The sequence below is a fragment of the Melospiza melodia genome, chromosome 9 (genome assembly GCF_035770615.1).
Source record: "Melospiza melodia melodia isolate bMelMel2 chromosome 9, bMelMel2.pri, whole genome shotgun sequence".
Classification (NCBI taxonomy): Eukaryota; Metazoa; Chordata; class Aves; order Passeriformes; family Passerellidae; genus Melospiza; species Melospiza melodia.
In genome coordinates, this window is record NC_086202.1 from 11,386,161 (window position 1) to 11,412,742 (window position 26,582).

General features: G+C 41.1%; 1 protein-coding gene across 1 annotated transcript in view; it reads right to left on the reverse strand.

The window, feature by feature from the left end:
• LOC134421857 (VPS10 domain-containing receptor SorCS3-like) overlaps positions 1 to 26,582 on the reverse strand; it is a 267,518-nt gene that overhangs the window by 71,753 nt on the left and 169,183 nt on the right. The window contains exons 6-7 of the mRNA XM_063163236.1: positions 10,066 to 10,130; positions 3,257 to 3,375 (exon numbers count right to left, since the gene is read on the reverse strand). Coding sequence (XP_063019306.1) covers positions 3,257 to 3,375; positions 10,066 to 10,130 — 184 coding nt within the window. The remainder of the gene's footprint in view (positions 1 to 3,256; positions 3,376 to 10,065; positions 10,131 to 26,582) is intronic.

Genomic DNA, 26,582 nt, shown 5'->3' on the forward strand with positions numbered 1-26,582 from the left:
TTCTGCTACAGTACATAAGTCCAGACATATTCCAAGGTTTTCACACTAATAAATTACTTGTTTTGCAAGTTGTATGAATTTTAAGTATTATTCATGAAAGAAGATTATGATATTGGCTCCTGGTTACACCAGAGCAATACTGTGAAGTGAATGAAAATTTATACATGCAAGAGAGGGTAAGAGTTTTTCTTAATATATCAATTTATGCAGAATTATCCAATCCAATCCTAGTGACATGACAGGCATCCTTAAATAACTATTGATCAATCAAATAGAAAGCCAGCCAATAAATTCAGAGTGATCACCTACTGTTTTATTCATAATAATTCTTCCTAGTCTCTCTTAGTAGCTATATCTTTTGTCCCTCCACATTACCTTTTACATCTGTCCTCATGGGCTATGTTATTTATCTCTTTTGCCTGGCAACAAGTGCCAGTCTTTTCAAACTCTCTTCAACAGATAAAATTTTCAAGCATAAGATCATTCTAATTTTCTTTCTTTGTACTGTAATTCTGAAAGATGCTTTCAGAAGTGCTGCACAACAGGAATTGTTGATTTATAATGGCACTATAATGTCTTCTGTTTTCTTCTTTCCCCTATCCATTATGAATCATAGTATCATGTTTGCTTTGAGTGCAGTTAAACAAGTTAATGCTGCTCAGGAATCTTACAGTGCTGGCCTGGTTATCATCTTGGTTGGAATGGATATTCACTACTAAATAACTATGTAGATAATCTAAGACATTGATATCAATAGCTGGAATTCATCTTCCCTAATTTTAACTGTCAATAATTTTGGGGTTTTCACTAAGCTCTACTTAGGTTCCTTCCAATATTAATGAGAAAGGCATACTCAGAGACCTAGCTCATGTTGAAATAGGTGAAATAAGAGATAAATTGCCCCTGAAGGTTTCAATTGCTCTAACTTTAGAGGAACACTGACTACAGATTTAGAATAAAAATCTACTGGTTTAATGACAAAAGTCAAAAAAAACAAGTTCCCCTCTCCACTCCAGGACATTAATTCTGATTTGCTCCAGAACAGACATATCAGAACTCACGCACCAATGCTTTATGTCGCTATTAAACCTCACCAAGTTCTTCACATTTAATTTGATATTTATTTATTCATCTCTGTCTAATATTTAAAATTCTAAAGACCTGGCTCCTACACTTCTGTCCAAGATTACCCAGACTGAACAACACGCATGAGACATTGCAAGCAGTCAATCTGACACTTCCCATTATAGGCAGCAATACCACATTGTTTGTGAGACTAATACATCCAGGACATATTAGTTACATATGTACCAAGCAAACACTCTGCATATCCCATTGACCATATCCTGGATTTCACACACCTTCAGCTCAGAGTGTGCTGGGAATCTGAAGTGCCTGCGTGTCACTCGAGCTCTGCATGGGCTCAATCCCTGCCCAGCATCTGCAGCCCCTGACAGCAGGCTGCTGGACAGGCGGAAACCCTGCCATTGTGACACAAAACACAGGGAAGGGGATAAACAGCCTGGGAATGGAGACTCTCAAAAAGAGTCTCCCAAAGCAGCAGCAATGCTCTGTGTGTATATTTAACAGCTTTTTAAAGTGTGGGGATGTGATTTTCAATTCAAACACCCATTAAACTATAATAAAACCTTGCTAAGAATAGTCAAGACATTTGAGTAGTACATATACATACATGCATGTGTTTGTACACACACACACACACAGAGATTTATTTTTTTTTAACTTGAAGTTTTTAGAAGCTAATAGCCTGAGCTGCTCACTGCTGATTTGAGGCAGAGGAATATACACACCAGGCCTCACTGTGAAATCAAGATTCTAAACAGAGTGGCCTTGTTTTAACACAGATGAGAGCTTTGGAGTGAGAAACACCTATAAGGCCTCATGCTTAAAGTTGGATGTTCCACAACATCTTTAGCCACAGACATAAACCACTACACTAAGAGAGTCTCTCTAAAATACTCCTTGGAGAGCAGAGCACTTATTGATTGGAAAGCCATTGCTTTTAGTCAAATCATGACTTACTAAGTAGCAAAAACTGAATTCACAGTGTTTTCTAGCAGTGGATCTCCACTGAGGCCACAGGAAGCAGGAGCAGACTGGGTTTCATGGGGGATTGAGGGGAGCTGTGGCTCCCACTGCAGTAGGTCATCTCCAGAGCAGCACACTCCCCTACTTTCAGAAGAAGTCTGCCAACATTGCTCAAATGCATGCAGTTTTCATCCTGCAGTCCTCCCAGGCCACAGGAATCCAGTCTTCCCCCTAAGCCCAGCACAGACTTATCAGTCTTCCCTCTTATAAGAAAGTCTGACAATAAACACAGCAAATCTTTCTCATAATTTGGATACAGTCAAGAAAAATACTCAAGGAAATAAAGTAGGAGCTTAATATAACCCAGTCTTATTCAAAAAGGGAAGCATATACCTTTTTGTACCACCTGAACCCAGTCTTCATCTCATTTTGTTCCCCCTGGTTCAGCACTGGAGGTAAGCAGTTAACATCACCACGTCTGTAATTTCTGTGTCTCCTGAGCTTCCTGCAATCTGGAATCACCACAGCCCGGCCTTCAGTTTTCTACCAAATGGTACATCTTCAGGAAGTGTTCTTCCAGACAGTACTATTCATTCTCAGGCTTCCACAGACACAAAATTTAGAGAGATGGCCCTGTTCCATCCAGCCCATGTATTCTCAAAAAATCTCAAAACCACGTAGTTTCTTACTCAATTTCTGACACTTTCTCCTCATCTCCAGAATCATCACCAACTGACAAATTTACAGACATCTTTCACTTTGAAGTTGCCCTGTAACAACTTTCCTCAATTTTTCTGCTATTTTACCTCCTACAACAAATTTTGGTTCACCCTATTAGCATTACTTGACTGTCAAATCAGCATAAACCTTTCCAATTGCTAAAAATAATCATTCACACCTTTCCTTTGCTCTTCTCTGTTCTCCCCAGTTCATTTCTAGTTCCTTTGTATTTTACAATTAGCCACACCAATAGCAAATTGTGAAATTCATGGACCCTTAATGAACAAATTTTAAAAATATATGATTCAAGGCAAGTGATAAGCAGGGAGATCAAGTGCTGCATCCCAGACTACAGAGCCAATACGGGATGGACTCTTAAGAACTGTGGTCCCACACGCTTATCCTAAGAATATCCTAAGAATATACCCAGAGAAAAAATCCCTTGTGCAGGCAGAGTTCATGTCCCATTTGCAGGAAGGCAACGTACCTGGATGAAGATGTACTCATCCTGAACCACCAGGGAGCTGACGTCGATGGAGCGCGAGAAGGGCCCGCTCCTCTTGGTCTCGGAGCACTCCTGGATCCGACAGGTCAAATAGTGGGTGTCTGCAAGGGGAGCATGGGGACACATCAGAAACGCCCAGGGAGGAGCCACTTGTCTGTAAAACACCATCAGCAGCTCCAAAGAATGTCTTATCTCCAACTAGGGAGATGTTATTTCAGGATCTGCCTCCAGCCTTTGACACGGTAATTGCTCTCTGAAGTTAGTTCACCACACTTTGACATTGGCCATTCCCTTTTCTGTTGTGTAGACAACCCTCAGGAGACTGAAGTTCAAAACCCCCCATCAATGGAGGGTACCAACCATAAACGCATCAGAAAGCTGCTGATGAGACCAAATAGAGCAGAAGCCACCCGGGTAGAATTCACCAATTCCTACATCCTTCTGGAAATCATACCTCTGTCTTCCCTCTGAAACCCCCTAGCCTTGTTGACTGGTTTTAACTGTGGTAGTAAAACACAAAAAGAAAAAAAAAAAAAAGCCTAAATCAACACTATTAAATATAACTTACTTTTCTGCGAAAATCAGAAGCATCTCTCAAAATTAAGTATTTATAGAAAACATGGGCTAGGAATAAAAATGCCACGGCCATGAAATAGCCTGAGTAGCTGAAGATTCCTAACAGCAGTTCTATGCTCTACAAGAAGCATCAAATGCTTCTGTCTGGAGAGAAGAACAGAAGACCACCACACTAATGGGATCCTGTCAGGCCTTGACATTGCTTGAGAGGAGGAACAGGACTGGGAGAAGAAAAAGAAAACAACAGAAGGAAAAGGCAGATATACAGAAAGTTAGAACAAGAAGAGACGTGCTCACCTCTAGTAAGTTGAGAGAGGTTATAGGGGGTTAAGCATTATTTCACTCAGGCTAAGAAAAGGCCTCACGAAACAGAACAATGAATGCATTGTGTTTCTGGATGTGTATAATCTAAATATGCCATCTCTGCTTTTCAACTACTCTTCTGAAAACTGCAAATTAGGAAGAAAATAAAAATACTACTAAGATGACAGCTGGAGTGATAAAAGGGTCATATCTTTTGCACTCTGGCACTTTACAGGCCTCCTAGATTCAAATGCTTCTTTGCTTTTCTGCAAAGGGTGAGGACAGAACATCAGTGAAGTAAACAGCAAGTTTGTAAGGGCTGGGGTGAGCCTGGTGCAGTGATTTTAGTTCACAACAGAACTTTCTGACATGGACCTTGTCAAACTGAGCTCAAAATGATAAAAGAGAAGTTTAAAAAGACAATCACTAGCCCAGCAAAGCTGCTTACAGGATTCTCCATCACAAAAAAAAACAACTGCCTTGTCCTTGGTCTGTGTCCTTCCAGTTATGGCAATATGCTGGGCAGTGGAAAGCTTTGGGGGGCACAATTTAAATCCTCTGAGATTCAGCCAACTGCCTTCCCAAATTCTAAACCAACATTCATAGACTGATAGGTTCCTCTTTTATAGTCTTGTCCCAGCAACACTGTTAAAAATGCAAAAAGAATGCAAGTCAGAGTCATTAATAATTAGACTAATAATTACTAAAATATTTTTTCTAAAGGAGTTAGAAACCACAGCCAAGCTTTAATCTAATGAAGGTCCATGCCCAACCACCCAGTGAGTGAAGGCCCCCGTTTAAAGGCTGCAGACCTGGTTCTGGGTTGATGCACCAGGGATTCCAGGTTAATAAGGGCTGAGTCAGAGCAGCCACACAGGTCTGGTGCAGTAATGAAATCGCAGTCCCACTGAGGATGCTAAAGCAGCAGAAAATGTTGCTGGTGCCAGCTCAGAGTACTGGGCAGTGATTAAAGTGAATGGTGTCAAACACCTGACATAGAGACGGTGCCAATAACCAGAGTATCAGAGCTGTGCTTTCTCCCAGCATAAAATTCCAGCAGCAGCAGCAGCAGAGGTCAGACTTTCAGCTGGCATAAATTAAAGTTCTTCATCAACTGATATACACACACTTGGCCCAGAGCTGCTATTTAGCTCCTCGGTGTGGAACCTAAGCCAACCTTGCAGTGGATAAAAGCAACTTCTCAGAAAACAAGAGGGTCTTATGTGCTGCCATGCCATCCAAAGAGATCAACAGCGGTGACTTGCTCTTTGAGGTAGCTCTAAAATTAGGCAGAACAAGGAGGAGAGGTCAGGAGTTGTATTTTTAGAAGCTCATTCCCTCCAGTACGTTCTCCCACACAGTCGCCTGGATATTCTTATCCTTCCAAAAAGGGGATAATTTGCTTCTGCTGAGTGACAGAATGGGAAGAGGAATAAAAACCTGTCACAAATAAATGCAGATAAATCACAAGTGTTGACATGACAACGAGCTTCCTGCCTATTGGGAAATGTGTCATTTTGAGTGTGTTACACCAGCAATCAAATATACTCAAAGAATGGCACCTGATTAATATTCACAAGGAGATGGTGGTGGAGAAGGGGGGTAGCTCACTACCCACTTTCCATTTAGTCTCTTGTTTTATTTATTTTCATATATTTTACAATACAAGCCTATTAAAAAAAAAAAAACAAACACAGACACAAATAATATATCTTTAAACCTCTCTGCTTTAGGATACCAGATAAAGTTATCTTGCTTTTTTCCTGCTTCTCCAAAAATTTTTGTTTAAATCCATTAAAAATCAGGTAAAAAATATAGCAGCATCCAGTTCTGTTCCCATTTGTGTGTAACTCAAAGCAAGAAACAATCTCAAGTCCCTGCTCAAGCTTCTAAAATGTGCTCATTCACAGAGCACATCTTCTCACATAAAAAGAACAGGGTGTCTCAACAAAAGCCTCCATTAAGAGAGAAGAGGCCACCCTAACTTCCAGGCTATTATCAGCCTCTCCTCCAGAATGAGGTAATTTTGCACTTTTGGGCAACCACAAGGTAAAAGGACATTCACCCAGAGGGGCAGGTGACATGAGACTAAGCCATGCCTCCAAAGCCTTGCTTACCTTTTGTTGGCAGTTGTATTGTGTAAGGAAGGTTGTTTCTATCTGGGCACTTCTTCCAATTTATATATTGTCCTATACAACACCAGAATTAAAGGGTTTGGGTGTTTTGGTTTTCAGGGTTCTTTTAGCAGCTTGGATTTTTTGTTACTTTTGGGATTTTTATAATGTTCCACTGCAAAAGGAGTTGAGAAGGGCTCCCTACTTTCCAGGCAGCATTAAAAATTTCTCATGCTTATGAGCAACCCCATCCACTTCCTCAACACATCTGTGAATGTGGCAATATGGGCATCAAGCAGCCTGGAGGGCTTCCTGCAGCTCCAATCCCAGCATCCATGCCTCCACACAAACCCTTCCCACCTCCCTCAGGATTAGGGAATGGCTTTCACAGATGTACAGCCATTTTCCAGCTGAGGAGCCTGAATCACCTCCTCATTGCTATTTAACACAGTCTTCCATCTTGAGATTCTGGAGTGTATTTTTACCCTTTTTGAAGTGACAAAACGGAAACAATTTCTTGAGACTGGAAGGGACAAACTGGTGAAATAAGCCAAGCTACCAAGTTTCATCTTTTCCTGCCAGCCATGCCAGCTTGGGCAGGAAGCAGGAGCACAAGAGGCTCTCTCCCCAAAGATGTGGGTTCCTGAAGGGAGGCAGTGATACAGACAAAGCTGTTGTGCTGCAGGCTGCAAAGGGCCAACCTGTGTGCAGGTGGCTGTGACTTAGACATAGAACAGAAAGTCCTGCCTCCCTCCTGGGATGGCTGGCCAGCATGGCTAACAGGGAAAAGGGCAGCTGACAAAGACAAGCTGCATTGGCAGATTGGCTCAGCTTAAATCAGGCCCTAGGATCAGGCAAGATTTAAAATCATAAAATCGTGAAGGCTTCCATGAGAAGGAGAAAAACTCACTGGCCTCAATAATTTTTCCCCCAAAGAGAAAGACGTGTAGACTCTCCAGGAATTAGTTACCCTGTTTTATCCTTTTGGTTAGCTTTTCTCCCCCTCTTTTTCTTATAATTCAAACCCTGTTTATTGCAGTATATCTGTGAGCGGGGTGAAGATTAACTCACTGAACATCAGGAAGTTCAATAAATCCTTCCCAGGAATGCTGGTGGGTGCTTGTGTCAGTGTGACCATAACAGTCCCCTTGCATCCAGCCCTGTCCTTGCTGCTGCCTATTACACTCTGGCAGAAGGCACAATGCCCAAGGCTCCTACATGTTTTTACAATTTAAAAATGCAAGCCTTGATTATTATTCTGCTACAATGACTCTGCCAAGATGTCGAAAAAATGTGAAAAACTTCATCTGCTACAAAAGATGGGAACAGCTTGAGATAAGATAGGCACTGGAATTATCAGCATCTTGCAGTATTTAAGGAGACCAGGCACAGGGGCAGATGGGTTTTTCAGAGACACAACCATGACTGGACAGACAAACCATGTGGCAAGATGTCTTGAAGGACAGTCACCAGAGAGGTGAACAGGACTGCCAGCTCCCAGACCCATAAGCTTATTGATAGCCCTGACTCATCTATGGATGAATGAGATTCCAGCATGCCCCACCACCTGTTCCCAGCTCCAGAGCTCCTTTTAGGCTCCACTATCTGAATTGGTATTAGATGGGTTCTTGAGTCCCATTAATGCCAAAAGGAAAAAAAATTTAAAAATTAAAAAATCATCAAATTCAGGAGTTAGTCCTAAATAGCCCTTCCATTCCTTCCCCTCCCTTCTCCACTGCTTTACTCACTACTTTTTTTTTTTTTTCCTTAAAAACATGGAGGCAAACAGAAGAAGAAGAAAGAAAAATGCCCAGCCTAGAAGAATCATGTAGCTTTCAAGTAGCCAGTGACATTGAAGGCATGGATTCTTCCATTTGAATTAAACTAAGCAATGGGAATACTTAAATCTATGTCTGTTAACGCACCAAATAAGTGACTGAGCCACCAGACTGACCTAAAAGAGGCATTAGAGAAGCCCTTTCTTCCTTCTGCATAATACTGAGGAAAACTTTCACCAGAAGCTTTCTGATCAAGAGGAAGTAACTGCAGGACCCCATTTTCCAGCAGGTGTAAGTGCCTCAGCTGTTTCACTGAGCACAGGAAGGCCCAATTTGGTGGCAGAACTAACTGTGAGAAAAGTTCAATGCCCCATTCCTGAGCACCCCGAGCTGAACAATATCACCCTGGGGAAGTCTATAGCTGTGAGGCTGTCATCTCTTTGTAACACAAACTAATATTGTTTCAAGCCTTAGAACCTCTGACTGGAGCAGCACTGTTCTTTTGTGCTGTGCTGGGAGAGGGGGCCTCGGTACAGGCCAGCACAGCCCCACAGATCTGGGATGGCAGCTGCACTGGGGCTGTTTTGCTGACACCACTGGCCAAGCCTGGCTTCCAGTGAAACCCTCAACACCATCAGCTGCCAATTTCAAAATGCTGAATTTATATATTAAAACAAGAACAAAGAGCAAACCCCTGAGCAAACAAGACCTGAAGGAAGAGAGCTGTCTTTAAGCTGGGGATACATCTTTCAAACATTTACATCCTTGACATATCCAATATTCAAATAGCTGGGTGAGCAAGTTTAAACTTAGTTTGAAAACAGACTCCATCAGCACTTTGCTTGCTTGCTTGGGATTTTTTTATTTGCATTTGACCACTTCTCCCATCATACCTGTGACAGTACACACAGCAGCAAAGGCACTGAAGATGCCTCCCTACCTTGTCCACCCACCTGTCGGCCTGTTTTGCCTTTTCCACATATTCAACAAACAGCTGTCACCCCTGAGCTGTTATTGCCTGGTTATTTATTCAGCTGCCATCACTAAATAGCAGTGGGAGGCCAGTGAATGATATTAGAACATCCACAACCTCAGAGAAGCCATCTTGACAGACAGAAGTTTGTTCACACATCTGGCCTACGCAGCACTTGACTAAAACAGAGAAAAGTTTGCAACCAACAAAAATGAGGCTTTTTTTTCCCCAGAAATCCTTTAACTCCTTCATCCTTTGCTGTTTTTCTATACTATCCCTGCACCAAAATGGGACACTTGTTCCATTTCCTCACACTGGAGTAAAATTCCACACAAGGAGCAGATGCATTACTATGCTGCAGTTCCTGTGAGAAATACCTAAAACACTTCAGAGAGAGTAAGTCAACTTACTTCTAATACCATGTCTTTGCTGGAAATTGACTGTAGGAATTCATTCCACTGCAAATGTGACTAGATTTATTTCAGTGAGGAGTTAAGATTTTTTTTTCCTATTTCCTGCTTCAGATCCAGGCACCTTTTCAAGCCTGTAATATGTTGGTATGGAACACTTATTCATACATTATGAGCAAAACTACAAAATACTTTCAATACAAGACAAAGGAGTATAGAGACATTCTGGCTGGAGGGCAAGTCTGACTGCAGGTAATTTCTCAGATTCTCAGGTACCACCTAGCTGTTCTGAGCACCTCTGGAAATGCACAGAGGTTCCATGATACAGTCCTGGTAGCTCAGCTCTTTATGATTGATGTAAACTATGTGATACTGAAAGTGCTAAACAGGGAACAGAGTGGATGGGTTCTTAGCCCAACAGACTGTGCTTCTGTCCACCCCCTCCACAGACACAAGCCCTACAGCCACAACTTTCCCCTACAAGTTCAGGATAAGAACATCACATCAATCCCCATGACCCACATCTCCCCTTCCAATTAAAATGTAAATGGGGAGGTAAAATGGGTGAAGTGGATTCTCATTCCCACTCCATTCTTGGCTCAAAGCCCAGTTTTCAGCACTGGCTGCAGGCACTCACGTCCATCAGCTGTCCGGGCTTCCATGTGCACAAGGTCAGGTTCTTTATCCAAACCAGCCACTGACCTGGGAGGAGAGACACAGAGAGAGAAGGCAATCAGAGCTGGTGAAGGAGCACAAAGCCAGTTTAAACCTACCTTGGGGCACCTGGTATGTAGGTCTCCACCTTTTAACAACTGGTCTCCTTTGTATTTCCACACAGACCATGCTCAGGGGCCCTACACCAACCTTCCCAGGCACAGGAGAGTGATCCTGCCTGCCCTTGTCTACAAGATCAAGGCTACTATGACTGTTCTGGTGATAGCACAGAGAGCTGATCCCAAGACCCAGTAAAATCAGAGTTCTGGCTTAATGCTGAAGGAAAAACAAGGGCACAGCTGCCTCATGCCTTCAGAAAGCAAATTAAAAGGAGGTTTTATTTGGCTGAAATGAGACATGAAAGACTAAGTTTTCTGATTTGCTCCTGGTTTGCTGGGCAATCTTGTTATTCTTTACCTCCTTTTTCCCATCTTCAGAAGAACAACAGTGTTGCACATATGGTGAATTTCTGATTTTAAAAAGGTGAGAAAGTATTCATTATTCACACCATGATCCCATGCCATCCATGGTCCTTGACAATTATGAAAAGAGGCACAAGGAGTTTCTTTAATCTCACTAGCTGGAACTCAAGCACCTCAAGTCAAATCCTCCCATGCATTGTTATTTACTCCCTAAAAATATTTTTCAAAGGACATTAAAAAGATACTTTTCCTCCTGGAAGAGGGAAAGTCAAGCCCAGAACAGAAACGTTATTATTAGTGTCCTGGCTGATAAGAATCACTGAGAGATGAACATTTAGTCCTAGCAATGGCTGGCAGGGGAAAAAAAAATCCATAGATGTCCACGTGATTTATGGTGCTGCTTCTCCTGAGCTAACCAAAGGGTTAGATTAAAAAGGGACAATGACAAAAATCAGTTTCTAATTCGGTGGGAGTTGAATTTGATACAGTAGATGGTAAATAATAGATTCCCTCTGAGCCAGCCAATGTTCAGAACTGCCTAATGTTCTGAAAACATTTTTATCACATTCTTTTGCCATTTTCATCTTTGAGGCATCAACAGCAAAACCAGTAAAAATAATAATAATAATAATAATTTTAAAAATACAGATGCTCTGATATATTTTTGTGAATCCCACAAAAAACACAGCAACTGAAGCAATGACAAACATATAAATGTGCTGGAGTTCAGCTCAGATCAGGCAGTGCTGCAAATGTCAAAATAACTACATTATGACCCACTGTGCAGGTAACTGAATCTGGCACTGCTTGTTAACGAGAGCACCACATCGATAGCAAGTCCATTCACAACGCTCTGAATTGTGGCCAGAAGATACCAACACCACAAAACAAAGCAGCACAGGCAGGGCTTTCATCATTCCTCTCACAGTGAGAAACAGTCTGCTCCTTAATCGCTACCATCAGTTTCAGGGTGATCCCACAAGCAAGAAGGGCTGTCTGTTATTGGCACGGATGCCAGAATGAGCCCGAGTTCCTATGATCACACAATTATTGGGATCAAAGCTTCCCAATATATGGACATGGTTAAAAGTGACAGTAGGATACACAGAAATCCCTTTAAATGTCAGTGAAAAACATTACAGTGTGCTGCAGTATTAGTCCCCAATGTATATAGAAAGCAATCTTGCTAGTCTATAGCAGAGATTTCCTGCCTTTTTCAAATGAGTAGCATTAACTGCTGCAATTTCAGTCATTCAGTAACCATCACCCTTGTACATGCCAATAGAGACAGATGTACATGCTCACCATCTTATCTATTCATCACAACTTAATGAAACAGAGCAGTAATTCCAATACTTTGAGGTAAAGGTTGAGAACACTTTAGGCACTTGCCCTGCAGCTCTTACCAACAGGTTTCCTACTAAAATTCAGCTTTAAAAGCACTCTCCTGACATCCATCCTTCCGGAAACCAGACACCAGGCTCCTAGAGTCAAATCAGAGCCATTTGCTGGATCCTGACACACATCTGACAGTGTCAGATGGCTTCACCTGGGCCCCTGACATCCTCTGGGTCTCTCCCCTCCAGATGGAGAGGGCACTGCATCTCCCCCTGCAGCAGTGGGGCAAAACTGGCCCAGGTAATAAAAGACATCAGTCTGCTACAGTACTGTTCATTTTAAAAGGGACTTCAATTAGAAGAACCTAAGTATATCCTAACAAAATCCAGAATAACTCATTACCATTGTGCATTTGCATGCATGAGCTCTGTGGATCTACTCATAATGCCTTTCAAGTGTGCACCAGGGAATGAGAGGGATCTCCTGAAACATGTCATTCTAGCTTGAAGTTCCTTTCCAGTGCCATCTACTTGTTCCCTTAATTAGTTTTGACAAGCCTAATGGTTCTTTTCAGAATAACAATGATGACAAAAAAGGACTAGCACACAGCACACTCCTAGTACTCCTCTGTTCACCAAATAGTGCACTACAAGTTGAAAAGCTCACAAAGTGTTCTGCAACACAAAAGCAAGACAGGCTGCTCTATCTGCAGGCAGATAAGGCTGGAAAGTGATGCACTGGTCTTCCTTCCTTCACCCAAACCAAGCTGTTTTCTTACACCAATGACTGATTGCAAAACAGATCCCAAATCAATGCTGATTCTTCTTGCCTCACCTCACATCTCTTCCCACTGGCAAGGAACAGAGGTTTGTTTTGCATTGCTCTGACTCTTGAATTCAGGTATTTTTAGTAAATGGTCTCTCATCATTTGTCTGGAGGAGCTTTGCATGAAGAATGCAAAAAATGTCAGCAGTGGAAAGAGCCAGATCCTGAAGCACAGCTGCAACAACACACACACAGACTCTAAATCTATTCCTTTATCCTGTTGTAATTCTCTACCTTTGAGAACTCACTACAGCAACCTCACAGGTGTGGCAATACAGGAGCAGCAACAAGAAGAGACACTTTCACAGCCTTGTATTTTCTTACACTCTGAAGAACATTTGGAGAATGCACTGCCCAGTATTATTTAAGCAACTAAAGCACACTGAGGGGAGATGTCAGCATCCCCTGACTTACACATCCAAGTGTAGCCCACAGAGTGTGGTGGCTGGGAAAGGCTTTCATGGTGCTCTAGCTAAAAATCCTGTCCAGAGGCTTATAAAGACAAGAGAATTTAACACTCAGGAGCCTGAGGTCCTGACCCATGGTCACACAGACCTGTGCGTATAAACTCCAGACAGCAAAATTTAAACCAAGGTTCACAAAATGCACCTGTGTGTGCTGCTGTGATGGCCATAGGGAGTAAAATAAGGCACCCTCACTGTGAGGAACTGAGCTAAATCAACATCATCCACCATCCCTATTCATTAATCACCTCTGGCATGACAAAATGCTGAGAGCATGCAGGCAGTAGTGACAGGAAAGGTCAGTTTTTCCTGCTGACACTTTCCCCAACTGCTGCAAAAGCAGTTTTTAAAATGTGGAGCCTGCAGCCAGAATTGCAGCAGGCACAGGATAATTTTCCAATTAAGAATTCAAACTACCTCTGAATTCCATTAAAAGGAAGAATTGTTACGTTTTCTTGCATCTTCTGGTGCTGATTTTCGTTTCTGTTTTCATGGTAGCTCTTGATTTTCACAAGATCCTTCCTCCCTTCTTTTCAGAAGAGAATTGTGTGCTCTTGAAGGATGGACATGATCCTGGCAAGATCCTTATCTCTATGCTGAGCACTGTGCATGGATGCACATTTACTAGGCCACTCTGCTAATATTTAATCTCTGACTGGGAGGGAGACCAGACAATAAGGGCAAGGAAAACACAATAACTATTCCTGAAGTGTTTCCTTGTAGTTTCCAACTACAAGGTGTTATATACTTCAAAATAAAGAATGACAATACATGTAAAGAAAGGAAAAAAGAAAAACAGAGACTCTTCAGGTTACCTGCCTACTGCACACCCCAGCTCACTTTTTCTGCCAACTCTAATGCCTTTCCATGGAATACAAAATTCTTGCATTTTTTCTACCCATTTTGCCTTACCCACCAGGCATTTAAAGGTAAAAAGGATTGACATTTGTCTCCTCTACCATTTTAAATGAAAACAGCTGAGCAATTCCAACTGCCTCTGTTGATCCCTGCTCCCTAAACCATCAACTGAGAGTAAGAGATGCTCTATTCCTCTGTCTCCTGGACCCAAGAGTTCAGGAGGTTTGAGTGAGTATCACTGAATGTGAGCAACATTTTTGTTTAGGATTTACAACAAGATAAAAGCAAAAATTCAGGTTACAGGAGTCTGCCTTTCAAACTTGATCTGGAACCGGCTGGACAGAGCTTTATGCCAGGGGTGTGTCTAGTTTCTGACCAGTCAAAGTGGAATTCCCTTGCTTTGAAAACAAAGCCAAAACTTTTACAACAAATTTGACGCCCAAGATGCTGACTTGAAAACTCATTTTTGCAGGTTTAAGATGTCAGACTGAAGGCGATTGCCAATGTCCATGTAAAAAGACAGAGGAAACAGATGGATACTACCTAGCAGGATGTTGTGCACTAAATAAGGGCTAGAAACATCAAGGAAAAAGGCACATTTATTGTACAATAACATGTAAAGGAGGAAAAACTCCTCCTCTTGCTTCAGGAAACAGCAGTTAAATTAGTGGATGTTGCCAATTAGTCTGACGTAATTTTAATTCTATCCTGCTCCAGAAGTGAGTAAACACTTTTGTGTTGTACCAGGCAAACAGTGCATATTTCTAACTCAAGCAACACAAGAGCCATGCCCATGTGCATATATGGAAGCAGGAACTAATTCGTTCAATTCCCACTCAACTGACCCAGAGTTTTCCACATGGAAGCCTTGCCCAATGACACATACCTTTCCAACAGGCTTCTCCTCTCTCTGACACAGCATCACATTTGTCTAGGCATCAATAACTGCAGTTGGCTTCAGGTGGAATCGCTACAAGGTGATTCATGTATGAGTTGGTCTGAAATCACCTCCAGCAGACATTAACTTTGGGCACCTAACAGCCCACACCCAACCTGCACACAACCCTGGGCCAGCCACCATAAACTACCATAGTTAACAGCTTCACAAATGTTGAGCTGTTGGGGCAAAGAATGTGTTTATTAAACACATAAATACAGCATCATTCTGTGTGGCTGAGCCGGGGGAGACGCTGCTGGATGTGTTAGGATGTGATGAGGTCTCTGAAGAGTTACGGGCAAAACCTCCTTGCACAGCATATTTCAAATGAAGCTTGGGAAAAAAGCTGGGCAGGAAGATACTGAAAGGAACTGTCTTAGCTAGGTCCCTGGAGCTTTCTACATCTTTTCCAGTGCTAATTTCCATGATGCTGTAGTCCTGGACATCGGCAGAAGTAATTGTTGTGAGACTTAGCTTGCAAGATAAGGGAAAAAAATTGCCAAGTGTTTATTCTCAGCTAATTTCTTTTCAGCAAAGCCAATCCTTTTTACAATGGTCCCGATGAATTTTAAGGAGGTTTTCTGCACAGTATCTAAAAAACAAGGTGTTTATGGCATCTGGGTGTCTTTCCATATGTGCATCTGTGCATGTGCCTCCCTGCATCACACTGAACCACAAAGTTGCTACACACAGTTCTGTTATGCATAAACCAGACCAAGAAGAGTTAAGAGGTCCAAAGCAATCCTTTCCTTGAGGGGAAAACTGGCATTTTGGCTCAACCATGTCAATCACCACCAGAGAATCCATTAAAGGCAGCAGGCTCTGCTGCACAGAGAATCATTTCTTTCTCTTCTCAGTACATAAAAGAAGGTACTCTTTTTATCACAGAAATTAACAGGGAATACCTTTAAAGTATATTTAGCAACAGCAAAACTGCTGTTGCTTAATATTTTTTCTTTTCCCTTTATGCTAACACCAAAACCTATGCACAAGTAAGGCTGTATCTAGTTCTCATCCAGGTCATAGGTCCTAGTCCTTTAAAGTCATGTGGCCTTTTTCCCAAACCTATACCATAAATTCCAACAAATATAACCACATTCTCATTAAATATATTTGAAATAAGAATAAGAGTATATTTTTGGATTTTTGCATTTGCTTAAAATTAGTTTAGTGCCTACTATATTATAAAGCCCAGTTAATTAATGTTTTCCCAGTGCTTGGCTACCCTCCTTTGAAAGTCATGTACATGGGGAATTGCTATAGATTATTGCTGTGCTTTTTCATGAAACATAAATCAGGCCTGTTTTGGATCACTTTAGAAAAGCAAAGTACATGCTCAAAGACCCCTCAGCTCAGCCTGGCAGTCCTGTAACCAAAGATTTCACTGGAGTTACTCCTCTCCTTCAAAGGAAATGTTTGTAAGACTTGTAATATTCTTCCAGGTTTGTTTCCTAGCAGAAGTGTCTTAAATATGACCCATTCAAGAAATATTTTACACCAAAATAAGGATTATCAGATACTGTGTGTTTAATTGGCCTCATTTGTACAAATGTTTTCCAGCTGTAAATATGACATGCCTGAAATGCTAAGGCTCAGTGATTCACCTATTACCAGAGGCCTAGGCACAATAAAAGACCTCCAAAAAGCTTCAGAGCAAGAGCATCATGTAATAAATGAATGCAGCAGTTGGTGGATAAAAATAAAGCCTAAATTGTCCAAAGAGGGGATGCCAGTATGAAACTTGGCACAGACAATATGTATAGGATTTGCTGATGAGCCCCACATGCCTATGAGCATTGTACATTGTATTAATTAAGGAAGAATGAGTCTCTACATTCCCTGTTGCAGGATATTGTGAAGAATCACCCTGGGATAACATCTAATATTCTGGAAATTAATTTGTGGTTTATTTAATGTATTTTGGGGAAAAACAATATGAAAAAATAGATTTGTTTCACAAACCTTTTGTGACAGTTGTTTCTCTGCATTTCAGACACTAACCTGAAGAGAACAAATGGCTTATTTCCTTCTTTGACTTTTAGCCATCAGCCAGAAAAGGAATAGGGAAAGAAAGGAATGAAGAACAAAGGTAAGGAGAAGAAATAGAGAGTAGAATGAACTACTCTGTTCTGGACCAGCAAGCATAAATGCATCAATGTGTCTCCTTGCCCCCAAAAAATCACACTCAATTAGCTGCTGAGAGTGAGATGCTCATTTGTCTCAATACCACAGGAGGAAAAGACAAAGAAGCAGGAAACAAAAGGGATTCTGGCAGCAGACAGATATCTAAAGACAGGCTCTGCCTGTAGAAACAGCAAGTCTGTGTGGCTATGATTTGTAAAAGCAACAGTGTCTCGTGACAAGACAAGTTTGCATCCGAGACAGAAGCATCCTCACAGGCAGAATGGAGATGAATGAACGAGACACAGTCACATGCAGGTCTCTGTCAGTGAGAGAGCAACAGTGCAGCAGGAGAGACCACAGAAACCAGAGATCTTTTATGGGTCTTTTGCTCTAATGTGGACAGGTGAACAAACAATAAGGAGACAACCCAGGGGGCTGAGCACTGGACACACTCCCAGCTCTTCACAACAGCAGCATCCCAAAGCATCCCCATCCCAAAAGCATTGCCTGGTCAAGTGAGAATGCTCAGGGCAGGATGCTGCAGTGGGAGTCATGTCAAGATGCAAAGGTGCATGGTCAAGCTGTAGGTAGATGAAGAGCTTCTCTTTGCGGGGTTCCTGATCTGTTGTTACAGAGGAGCAATAAAAGGAAAGAGAAGTACAAGGCCAAATGGAAAGTAATACTCTGCTGGTTTCTATCCTCAAGGCGAATTCCAAAGTGCCAGCACACTGTTCAAATCTAATGATTTGTAGAAAGAAAAAAAAAAGAATTCTGGAGAAACTACTGCAGATCTAGAAATGGCTTTAGGGAGTCACTACTACAGATTGCCCCTAAAATCAATATTGTAGTGGAACATGTCTCCATCACTCAAAGATTTTCAATCAAAACCTGAAAACCAAAAATACTGTGAGCAAAACCTAAGAATCTGTCTGTACCCTTTGGCCAAAAATGTGACAGAGTTTTTGGCTTGGTTTTCTCTATTTTTTCAATAAAAAGCAGGATTTTCTCCTATGTGAGAAAACACAGATCTACTGAAATCAGCTCTGAAGTCTACAGGTATTTATTATTTCCGAAGTACTTGCTGGCAGACACAGGTGAGTATGTTTCTCTCTCAGACTCAGCTACAGAACTTCAGATATTCCACTAAACATGGAAATGTTTCTACCTCTCATTTTTATTGCCTTCTGCCCAATGGACAACAATTATCTTGCAAGATAATTACAGAGCTACGACAACCACGGCTATGTCATATTCCAATTAACTCACTACAAATATGCAAGTGAAACAGCATCACTCACTGGCTTTTCATCCTTGTTCTCTATATGATCAGCAAGACACAAGTTACTGAATCAACATTATTTAAAAGAACTTGTAATGCAGCTAATAAGATGCTCCTTCCTGCTCTTACATTCTGATGTAGCTTCATGTTCACTGTGCTTAACAATAGCAAAATTAAACTCATCTCATTCTACAGAGGAGACTCAGGGGAATGCCAGGGAATGAAAGGATGGGAGTTTCATTTTCTTCTCTTGCAGAGAATGAATTCTGCCTCATATAACTGCTGATGAATTGTCATTTTAAGAGAGTTTGTTAATTTACAACAAGCAGAAAGCATAAAAACGGACCTCCTTATCTTTAATGGATGTTATTGAGCAACACAAATGGTTCACATTTAAATTAATGCAGAAATATCTTGTCTGTTTTGCCATGATAAGACTGTTCCTTTTGCACAGCATGGGCTCAACTTCTGTTAAATAAAACAACTGGTTTTGTTCAGCTTAATGCCAGGCAAATTTCCAAAGCTTCAGCAGCTGAAGTCAGTTCAGGGAAATGAACTGGAATTTACCTGGGTCCTTCAGGGATACGAACTTGAATTCACCTGTGTCCTGCCTGATTCTTTTTGAGAAAATCTTTCTGAAGAATTTTGAGCTATCTAGTTTCAAGTAAAAATGGTCCCTGCTAGTGCTGATGTACTCACTGAGGATAAATCCTCTATTAGATTGCATCTTCCTCCACTGCAAGGATGCTTCCAGCCCCAGCTGCTGTAAAGAAACAAGAGCTGTAAAGGTGCATTTCTCAAAGTCAACTGGGCCATTGGAGATGAGGTCTGGGGCAAAGGGAGGATGGATCCAGAAAAGATGCTCACTCCTGATGCCTGTAGGTTTTTTGCCATTGAATGAAATAGCCAGAAAATTATGTCTGTAATCAGAGTATATGAAAAGGTAATTCCTAAACATCTCATAACAGTAGTGGTTTTAAAAGAATTTCCAAATGTTTATGTTTCAGTCATCTGAAAACAAGTGGGATTCTCTCCCACACTGAGAATTCATCCATTTTCCCAGAAATTGAGAGATTAGTATGATATGGAACAAAGGTCAGAACCTAACACAAATTCCCCACAAAAAAAAATAAATTAAAAAGTGGGAGACTATTCCTTGCTAGCCAGAATGCACAAAATATGATGCTACTTTCAGCCTGGCAGCCCGGCTTTTGATTAGCTTTGCCAAGCTATGACAGTATGGGAGATCCCCATATGCCTCAGAGGGATGCATTATTCAATATATTAATTAGAGGGCTGGCTTTCATCAATGCTTCCTACAAAGAGTCACAAAGAATTACTCTGGGACTGTTCCTGACAGGCTGGAATTAATTTGTGTCTGAGTTCACGGGAGAGCCAGGATGAAGTCAGGCCAGGCAGACTACATGAGTCAGCAGTACAGCATTTTCAGCTTCCAACACTGGCCTTTGAAACACAGTGATGGGCTTTGGACTTATTTGTTTTGATGGGTTTTGATCTTCTTTGTTACCTTCTTGCAGGAGAAGAACACAGATCCTCCCACCCTGTGCTCCTCAGACAGACACAGTACTGGGACCCACTCCAGGGATCAATAGAAACTGGGAGAAATATTCAACAAACTCTTCCTTAAAGCATTCCTGGTCTTTCTTACTAGTGGTTCATCTAGTATGCTTCAGTCTCAGACACTCAAAGAGAGTAAAATTATAATTATAAAATTACACTATAATTATAAAATTATCCAAAACCACCAATGGGAGAGGTAAGAGAAAAGACTGGCTCCTGGGAGATAAAGAAACCTGGCAGCTGGGAGACCAAAGCCAAAGGATTTTTGATGGCTGAAAACACTAACTGCAGTGCAACAGGTGACATGTAGTGGTAGGCATCAGATTTAAGCCAAATGAGCAGAAATATTTTAGCCCTTACTTTTTAAGGCCTTAAGGAAAAAAATAACTTCCAGCCACAGAACATTAAAGACATAAGTGTGGCAAACATCACCAATTGTACTAAAATCACAACAAATCACAAATTCTAAAAGCTTGCTGGTATTTATGCAAAGACATCCACCATTACATTAGTGGAGAGGGATAGTTCTTCCTTCTGCAAGACATGTTGTGTTTCTCAAGCAAAAAGAGGTCAGAGAAAAAAAGAAGGTGGTTAGAAAGAGAAATCCTCCAAAGACAACCTATTCCAGAATTGCCCTTCCAAAGAATATACCTTTCATTGAAAGAACTTGTTTTTGCTGTGATAGCAGCCAGAATTACAGAGGTGTATACATAATGTGACATTTTATCATGCAGCTCTTTACTTAGGGTTCACTTATTATGTAGTTCATGGGTTTTAAAGGAGAATTTAAAGTACTTAAAATTATTTCCCTTCAAAATCACACCATCACACACAGTCCTTCTAGTCAGAATGCTTTTAGTATTTTTTCTTTTTTTTTTCCTCATTAAAAGAGGAAAGCCTAGGCAGCCTGATTAGCATGACATCCACAGGACTTCATAAAAATGTCAAACGCTTATTTTCCTAGGAAAGCAGGCAGTAAGGAGAGGGGCACCACACAATACTAAAGCATCCATCAGTTACAACTTAGAGCTTACATTCATAGTACAAGAGATTAGTTGCAACAAATTTCCTTTGTGAGATAAAGTCATCAGCATAAACATACTCCAAACCTCCAAATATCTTTGGTGTTAGTCCCAGGTAAACTAGAAAATAGTCTGTAATATTTCTCCAGTATTGTACTATGGGTATTTTTCACCTTCTACAAAGATGCTTTTCTACATCCAACTATTTCTGTCGATCTCTCACCAATTTGTTCAAAAAGGAATATGGACTGAGCTCAGAAAGGGGAACACTAGTCTGAACATTACACTGACCAGAGGCACTAATGGAACTCATGGGGTCTGCGTAGTCCCTATAAAACAGTCCTGCAGCATTTCCCAGAGATAGAAAGTGAAGGATTTTCCTGTTCTTAGGGTCATTTAGGGTTTTATTCTCGTAGATACCCAGAAAGTCTATCACAATGTCCCTGGAAGAGCACTTACCAATCTATAGTTCAAAATCAGGATAGGGTTATAATTAGGAAAAATTATCACACACTTTGTTTCAGACTGCATTCTTTCCCTGCTTTAATTTTAAAATCATATATTGCAAAATGAAGTTTTAGTCAAATTTTAAGATTACTTAAAAAGACCATCCAAAAATTGTCAAATATTTCACAATATTCCTTCCTTTGACTTCTGAGAGAAATTTTTTGATAATGTTGCCATGAATTCCAAAATACCTTTATTGACTTGGAACTTTTTCAACAAAAACAAACACTATTTCAGCCAATGAAAAGTATCCACCTCTATATCCAGGTTCCATTTATATCTCTGTCACTGAGTTACTGTGTAATCACAAGTTAGTCACCCACAACCTAACATTTGGAACCACTAAATACCTATAGTGCTTATGGCATTAACTGTAGGCACACAAAATGAAATAAAATACCTAGTCTCAGAGTTTCACTTTGCCCATTTTTTACTGAAAAGGAAAACAAAATTAGGTTTATTATCACCATGGTGTTGTGGTCTTTAATTAACTAAAGTGACCTTGCAAGGAAATCTTCCAATATATGCCAAGAATTTATGAGAAATTCTCATCTCTCCTAAACTCTTATTACAGAGCTTGAGGCTAGAGTTGTCCTCAGCTTAGTACAATTCATTGTCATGGTGGCTTGAGTAACACATTCCAGATTTATGTTAGCTTTACTCTCCAGGAGAAAAACCTTCCCTGGGTGTTTTTGCCCACGGGGCATGGGAAGCAAGTCCCTTTCCAGAGCCAAATGAGTCACTAGCCCAAGGGAGGCTCCAGTAATAGGCACTGAGTACATGCCTTGGTGATGCTCGTAGGTGGCCAAACTGGAGTCATTCCTTTATCCATAGCTCCATGTATGGTATGGTTTTAATCCTGAAAAACTCTAACGCAGGATTATTTAAGAGCCAATTTGACATTTACAAGACTATGTTTTCCTAACACTAAACTTGGCTGTAAAAAACCAGGCGATGTTTCCCCAGCACTGTGCAATGACACCATCTGGCAGTTAATGATTAGTGGGATTTACAGGAGAGGCAGGCACATATTTGACTAACCATCTCTTTGCTGACAAACTAGGCAAGTAAACGTAATGTCAGCTGTATCCAAAGGTCACTACTGGAACCGCTGCTGAAACAGTCTGCATGGACCAAAACTGGCACTGGAATTGGGAAATAGCAGTGCTGTCACAATGAAGAAATAAAAACAGATACAAACATCTGTGTGATGGTAGATACAAACCCAGACAATAACCTTTAGAAAAACTGAGGCAAACCCCTTAACTTCTGCCACACTAGTCTCAGATATCCAAACCAGCCTTCACTAAAGTCATCCTGAAATTCAGGCTGCAACTAAAAACAAATACACTGGCTGATACATTTTATCACCTTTTCTTACCCAAAATGACAAAAAAGACTGAAAACCTTGCCCTTATATGACAAAACTTGTTGTCTCATTCCTCAAACAACTGTGACAGAAAACCTTTAACTCCAAAGCAAAGCCTAAGTTAGTGGACACACAGCCTCTTTCCTTCTTTCACTGAAAGTGTTCCCTTGTCACAATTTTTAACTCTCAGAGATCAAAGTGAGTGTGGCTGGCATTCATAGATGCAAAAAAGACCCATTCCAAAATAAAACACAAATCTGGTTGATTATCATGGAAAAGAAGGGGAAAAAAATAAAATTCTGGGGAGATTTGTTAAGGGAATCAGTAATATATTTGAGAAGTGCTTGATACAACTACTTTTTCAACTTGCAAATAAAAATGCTGCTCCTTGAAGCCATGCTAGTGCATGTCCTATTTTCCTCCTCTCTCCTTTCCTGCCTTGTTGGTCTTATCTGTCCAACCTTCATCAATACTGTATATTTCAGTGGCTTTTACTGACTAGACTCTCGCTGCACACTGACTTCAGGGCTCCAAGTATCAGAAGTACCAGAGGCATCAGAAATTCTGCACAGATTTCTCTCTCTCTTCCATGAAAATGGGTATTCCCCACTTTTCTGCTCCCAGGCTTTGAGAGAATCACCCACAGTCCCAGAGAGCACAAGTAAAAAAATAAATGAGAGAAGGGAAATGTCTAGCTATAACAGGCAAAAAACAAAAAAAAAAACAAAAAAAAAAAAACACCAAAAGAACCCCCCCAAAAAATCACAAAACCACACCAAGGAAAATGATTCCACATTCACCACTTCATATTCCTCAGTGATGACGTAAGGCAGGAAACAGGAATGTGTTCTCCAAAAAAGAAAAGCCTGGGGAAACACTAAGAAAGAGTGTTGATGTCCAAAGGAATATAGTGCTGTCCTCTGCTCAGGATGGTGATCCTCATGTCTGCCCAGCAAACACAGCAGGGCCTCCAAAGACAGGTGGACAGAGGATATTCACAGCTGTTTGGCTGATTGGGCAGAAAACACACAACCCCTTGAAAAACTCTGTATTTGAAAGAATTAAGCCATAAGATGATAAAAGGATTTCATATGCCACTAAAGCATCTTTTCATTCTCTTGTACCCTCTGGTGCTCTTAATCTAGTGCTGTACCACTTCATATTACTCTATTTGAGTACTTGACCCACTAGAATCATCAAGGTGCTCTCCTATCCCAGTCTCACCTACAGGGTAACAAGGCAGAGTCAGTTGGAGTCATCCAAGGTGACAGGGAAAAGCTGTGATCCAGCAAAGTGCTTGGTGAATGCTCCAGTAACCAAACCATCCTGCCCACATGCTTGGTCCCATTGTGCTGCCACAGGAAAAGGCAGAGGTAGTGAAAAAAATACTTAAGGACAACTCAAGTCCTACAAATCTTTACCAGGAGAGCAACAGTATTTAGTCAGCAGAACAGAGAATGTGTTATACAGGCGAGGAAGCTTCCCCAGCATTTCCACGGTACAAAATACGGGCTTTATTTTTTCATATCCTCCACATGGCAGCACAGGTGTCTAAGTTATAGTGATATAAAATGAACAGGGCCCAGAGGGAGCTGCAGAAATGTGTTCTGAAAGAAAAGAACATTGAGTAGGATTTTAACAAACTTTGCACCCATGCTGGTTTCAGTTATCTTGATTGATCTTGGAATTTCTGCATCACATTAGCGTAAACTTGCTATTTCCAGTCTTACAGGATCCTAAGTTATTAAAATCTGAGGCCAAGGCACGTGGGAGCCAAATCTGGATGCCTGTACACACATCAAGTAACACATTCTGTTCAAGCTCTGCCACTGTCATCAGTGGGTGTAGTTAACAAATGAATCACTACTACCAAAGTAGAGAACTCAAATCCTAGGTTTTTTTATAGCTGTGAGTGGCCCATGGGTGAATCTCAGCTCATGTACAAACTTTGAGCAGGCTCAGGAACCCATGAGAGATGTCCCATGAACAGTTGGACATGTGGCATCCATAATGAATGAGAACACAAAACTACAAACCAGTGAGTAGCACCAACAGCTATGACTAAGGGAAGAAGATGAATGCAAGAGCCAGGATAGAATGCCACAAGTTGGGATTGGAGCGTAGGGCTTTGGTTTTGATCAGAGAGCCATCACAGATGCTGCTTGCTAGAGCTACACCAAAAAATGCACAGAGTGACTTGTGTGTCTGTGACTAACAGAGACGTTGTGCTTACTCTGCTGAGGGAAAATTCACATCCCAGTCTCACAAGCTCTGAAGCAATCATGGTTCTCTCGTGGTCTTAAGGTCTCTATGTGTGAGGTCTTCTCAGAGAAGGTATAATTATTCAGAAAGATCTCAGAGAGAAAAATAAGACCTCTTCTTGTCAGGTTGACTGATCACATGAACTGGGTGAAGTTTATAGTTTTCACAAGCCCATTCAAAGCAGTCTGAGAGATGAAAGTCAGGTTTTGAAGGCAAACACATTCAGCAAAACCTGCCCCAGATAAAGCCAGCTGCATTCCAATCAGATGGAAACCATCCCATTTCATGAAGGATGCTTACCTGAGCCTCTGCTACTGAACAATGCAGACCAGCACAAAAGAGCAGCTTATCTCATAGGCATCTCCCTATCATTACTATTTGAACTTTCATAGAAGTTTTAATTCAGAGGTTCAATAATGTAGTGTTTGATAAACTGATGGCAGGGACAGTGATAGGCTGGTGACATGGAAAGGCAACCTTGCCACAGGCAAGCTGAGAGCTGCAGTTGACACACCAGAGGGAAGGGAGGGCATCCAGAGAGTGACTGACAGACTTGAGAGGTGGGTCTGTGTGAACCTCATGGCTCCAGAAGAACTTATAGCACCTCTCAGTAGCTAAAGAGAAAAGAACATGTTTTACAAGAACATGTAGTAATAGGACAAGAGTAGTGGCTTTCAATTTAAAGATGGTAGTTTTAGAATAGATAATGGGAATAACTTCTTTATTGTGAAGCTGATGAGGCATTAGAACAGGTTGCCCAGAGGAGTCACAGATGTCCCATTTCTGGCAGTGCTCAAGGCCAGGCTGGATGGAGCTTTGAGCAAAATGGTCTACTGGAAGGTGCCCTTGGCCCTGGCAGGGAAGTTGGAATTAGATGGTTTTTAGGGTCCTTTCCAACTTGTACTATTTTATGATTCTCTGAGCTTAACATAGTGGCTTACATCCCTCTGAAACTTACAGCTATACTCACTTTTCTCTCTCTTTTGTAGCGCACTAAAAAGAAATCAACAAATTTCAGAGGCTAAAATGTTTTTTGCATTTTTTTTCTGTAAAGATCTTACAAGCCAGAACTTGGAAGACATCACAGTTTAAGCTTTAAAGGGAAAGAAAGGAAAAAGATGAATAAATCAGCTAAGGGGAGTTATTATGTTCCACAATTTCAATACCTCTTATACCTGCACTATGGATTGTTTCAAATCCCTCCCACTCTGGGAAAAACCTAATTCACTCTCTTGGGAAGCTTATTCTCTGTGGGACTCTGCTGTTTCTGAGTGGAATAAAGACTTCTAAGTCTATGTCTTATGAGTTTTAACTATAGAAGACTTGTACATTTCCTAAGAGAAAAAGGCACCTGAAGCACACACATTACATAATGCACTGCTGAAAAACAGTGTTCAAACCATGCAGCAGAAGACAATGAAAAATGAGGTAGACTGTGGAAAACAATACAGA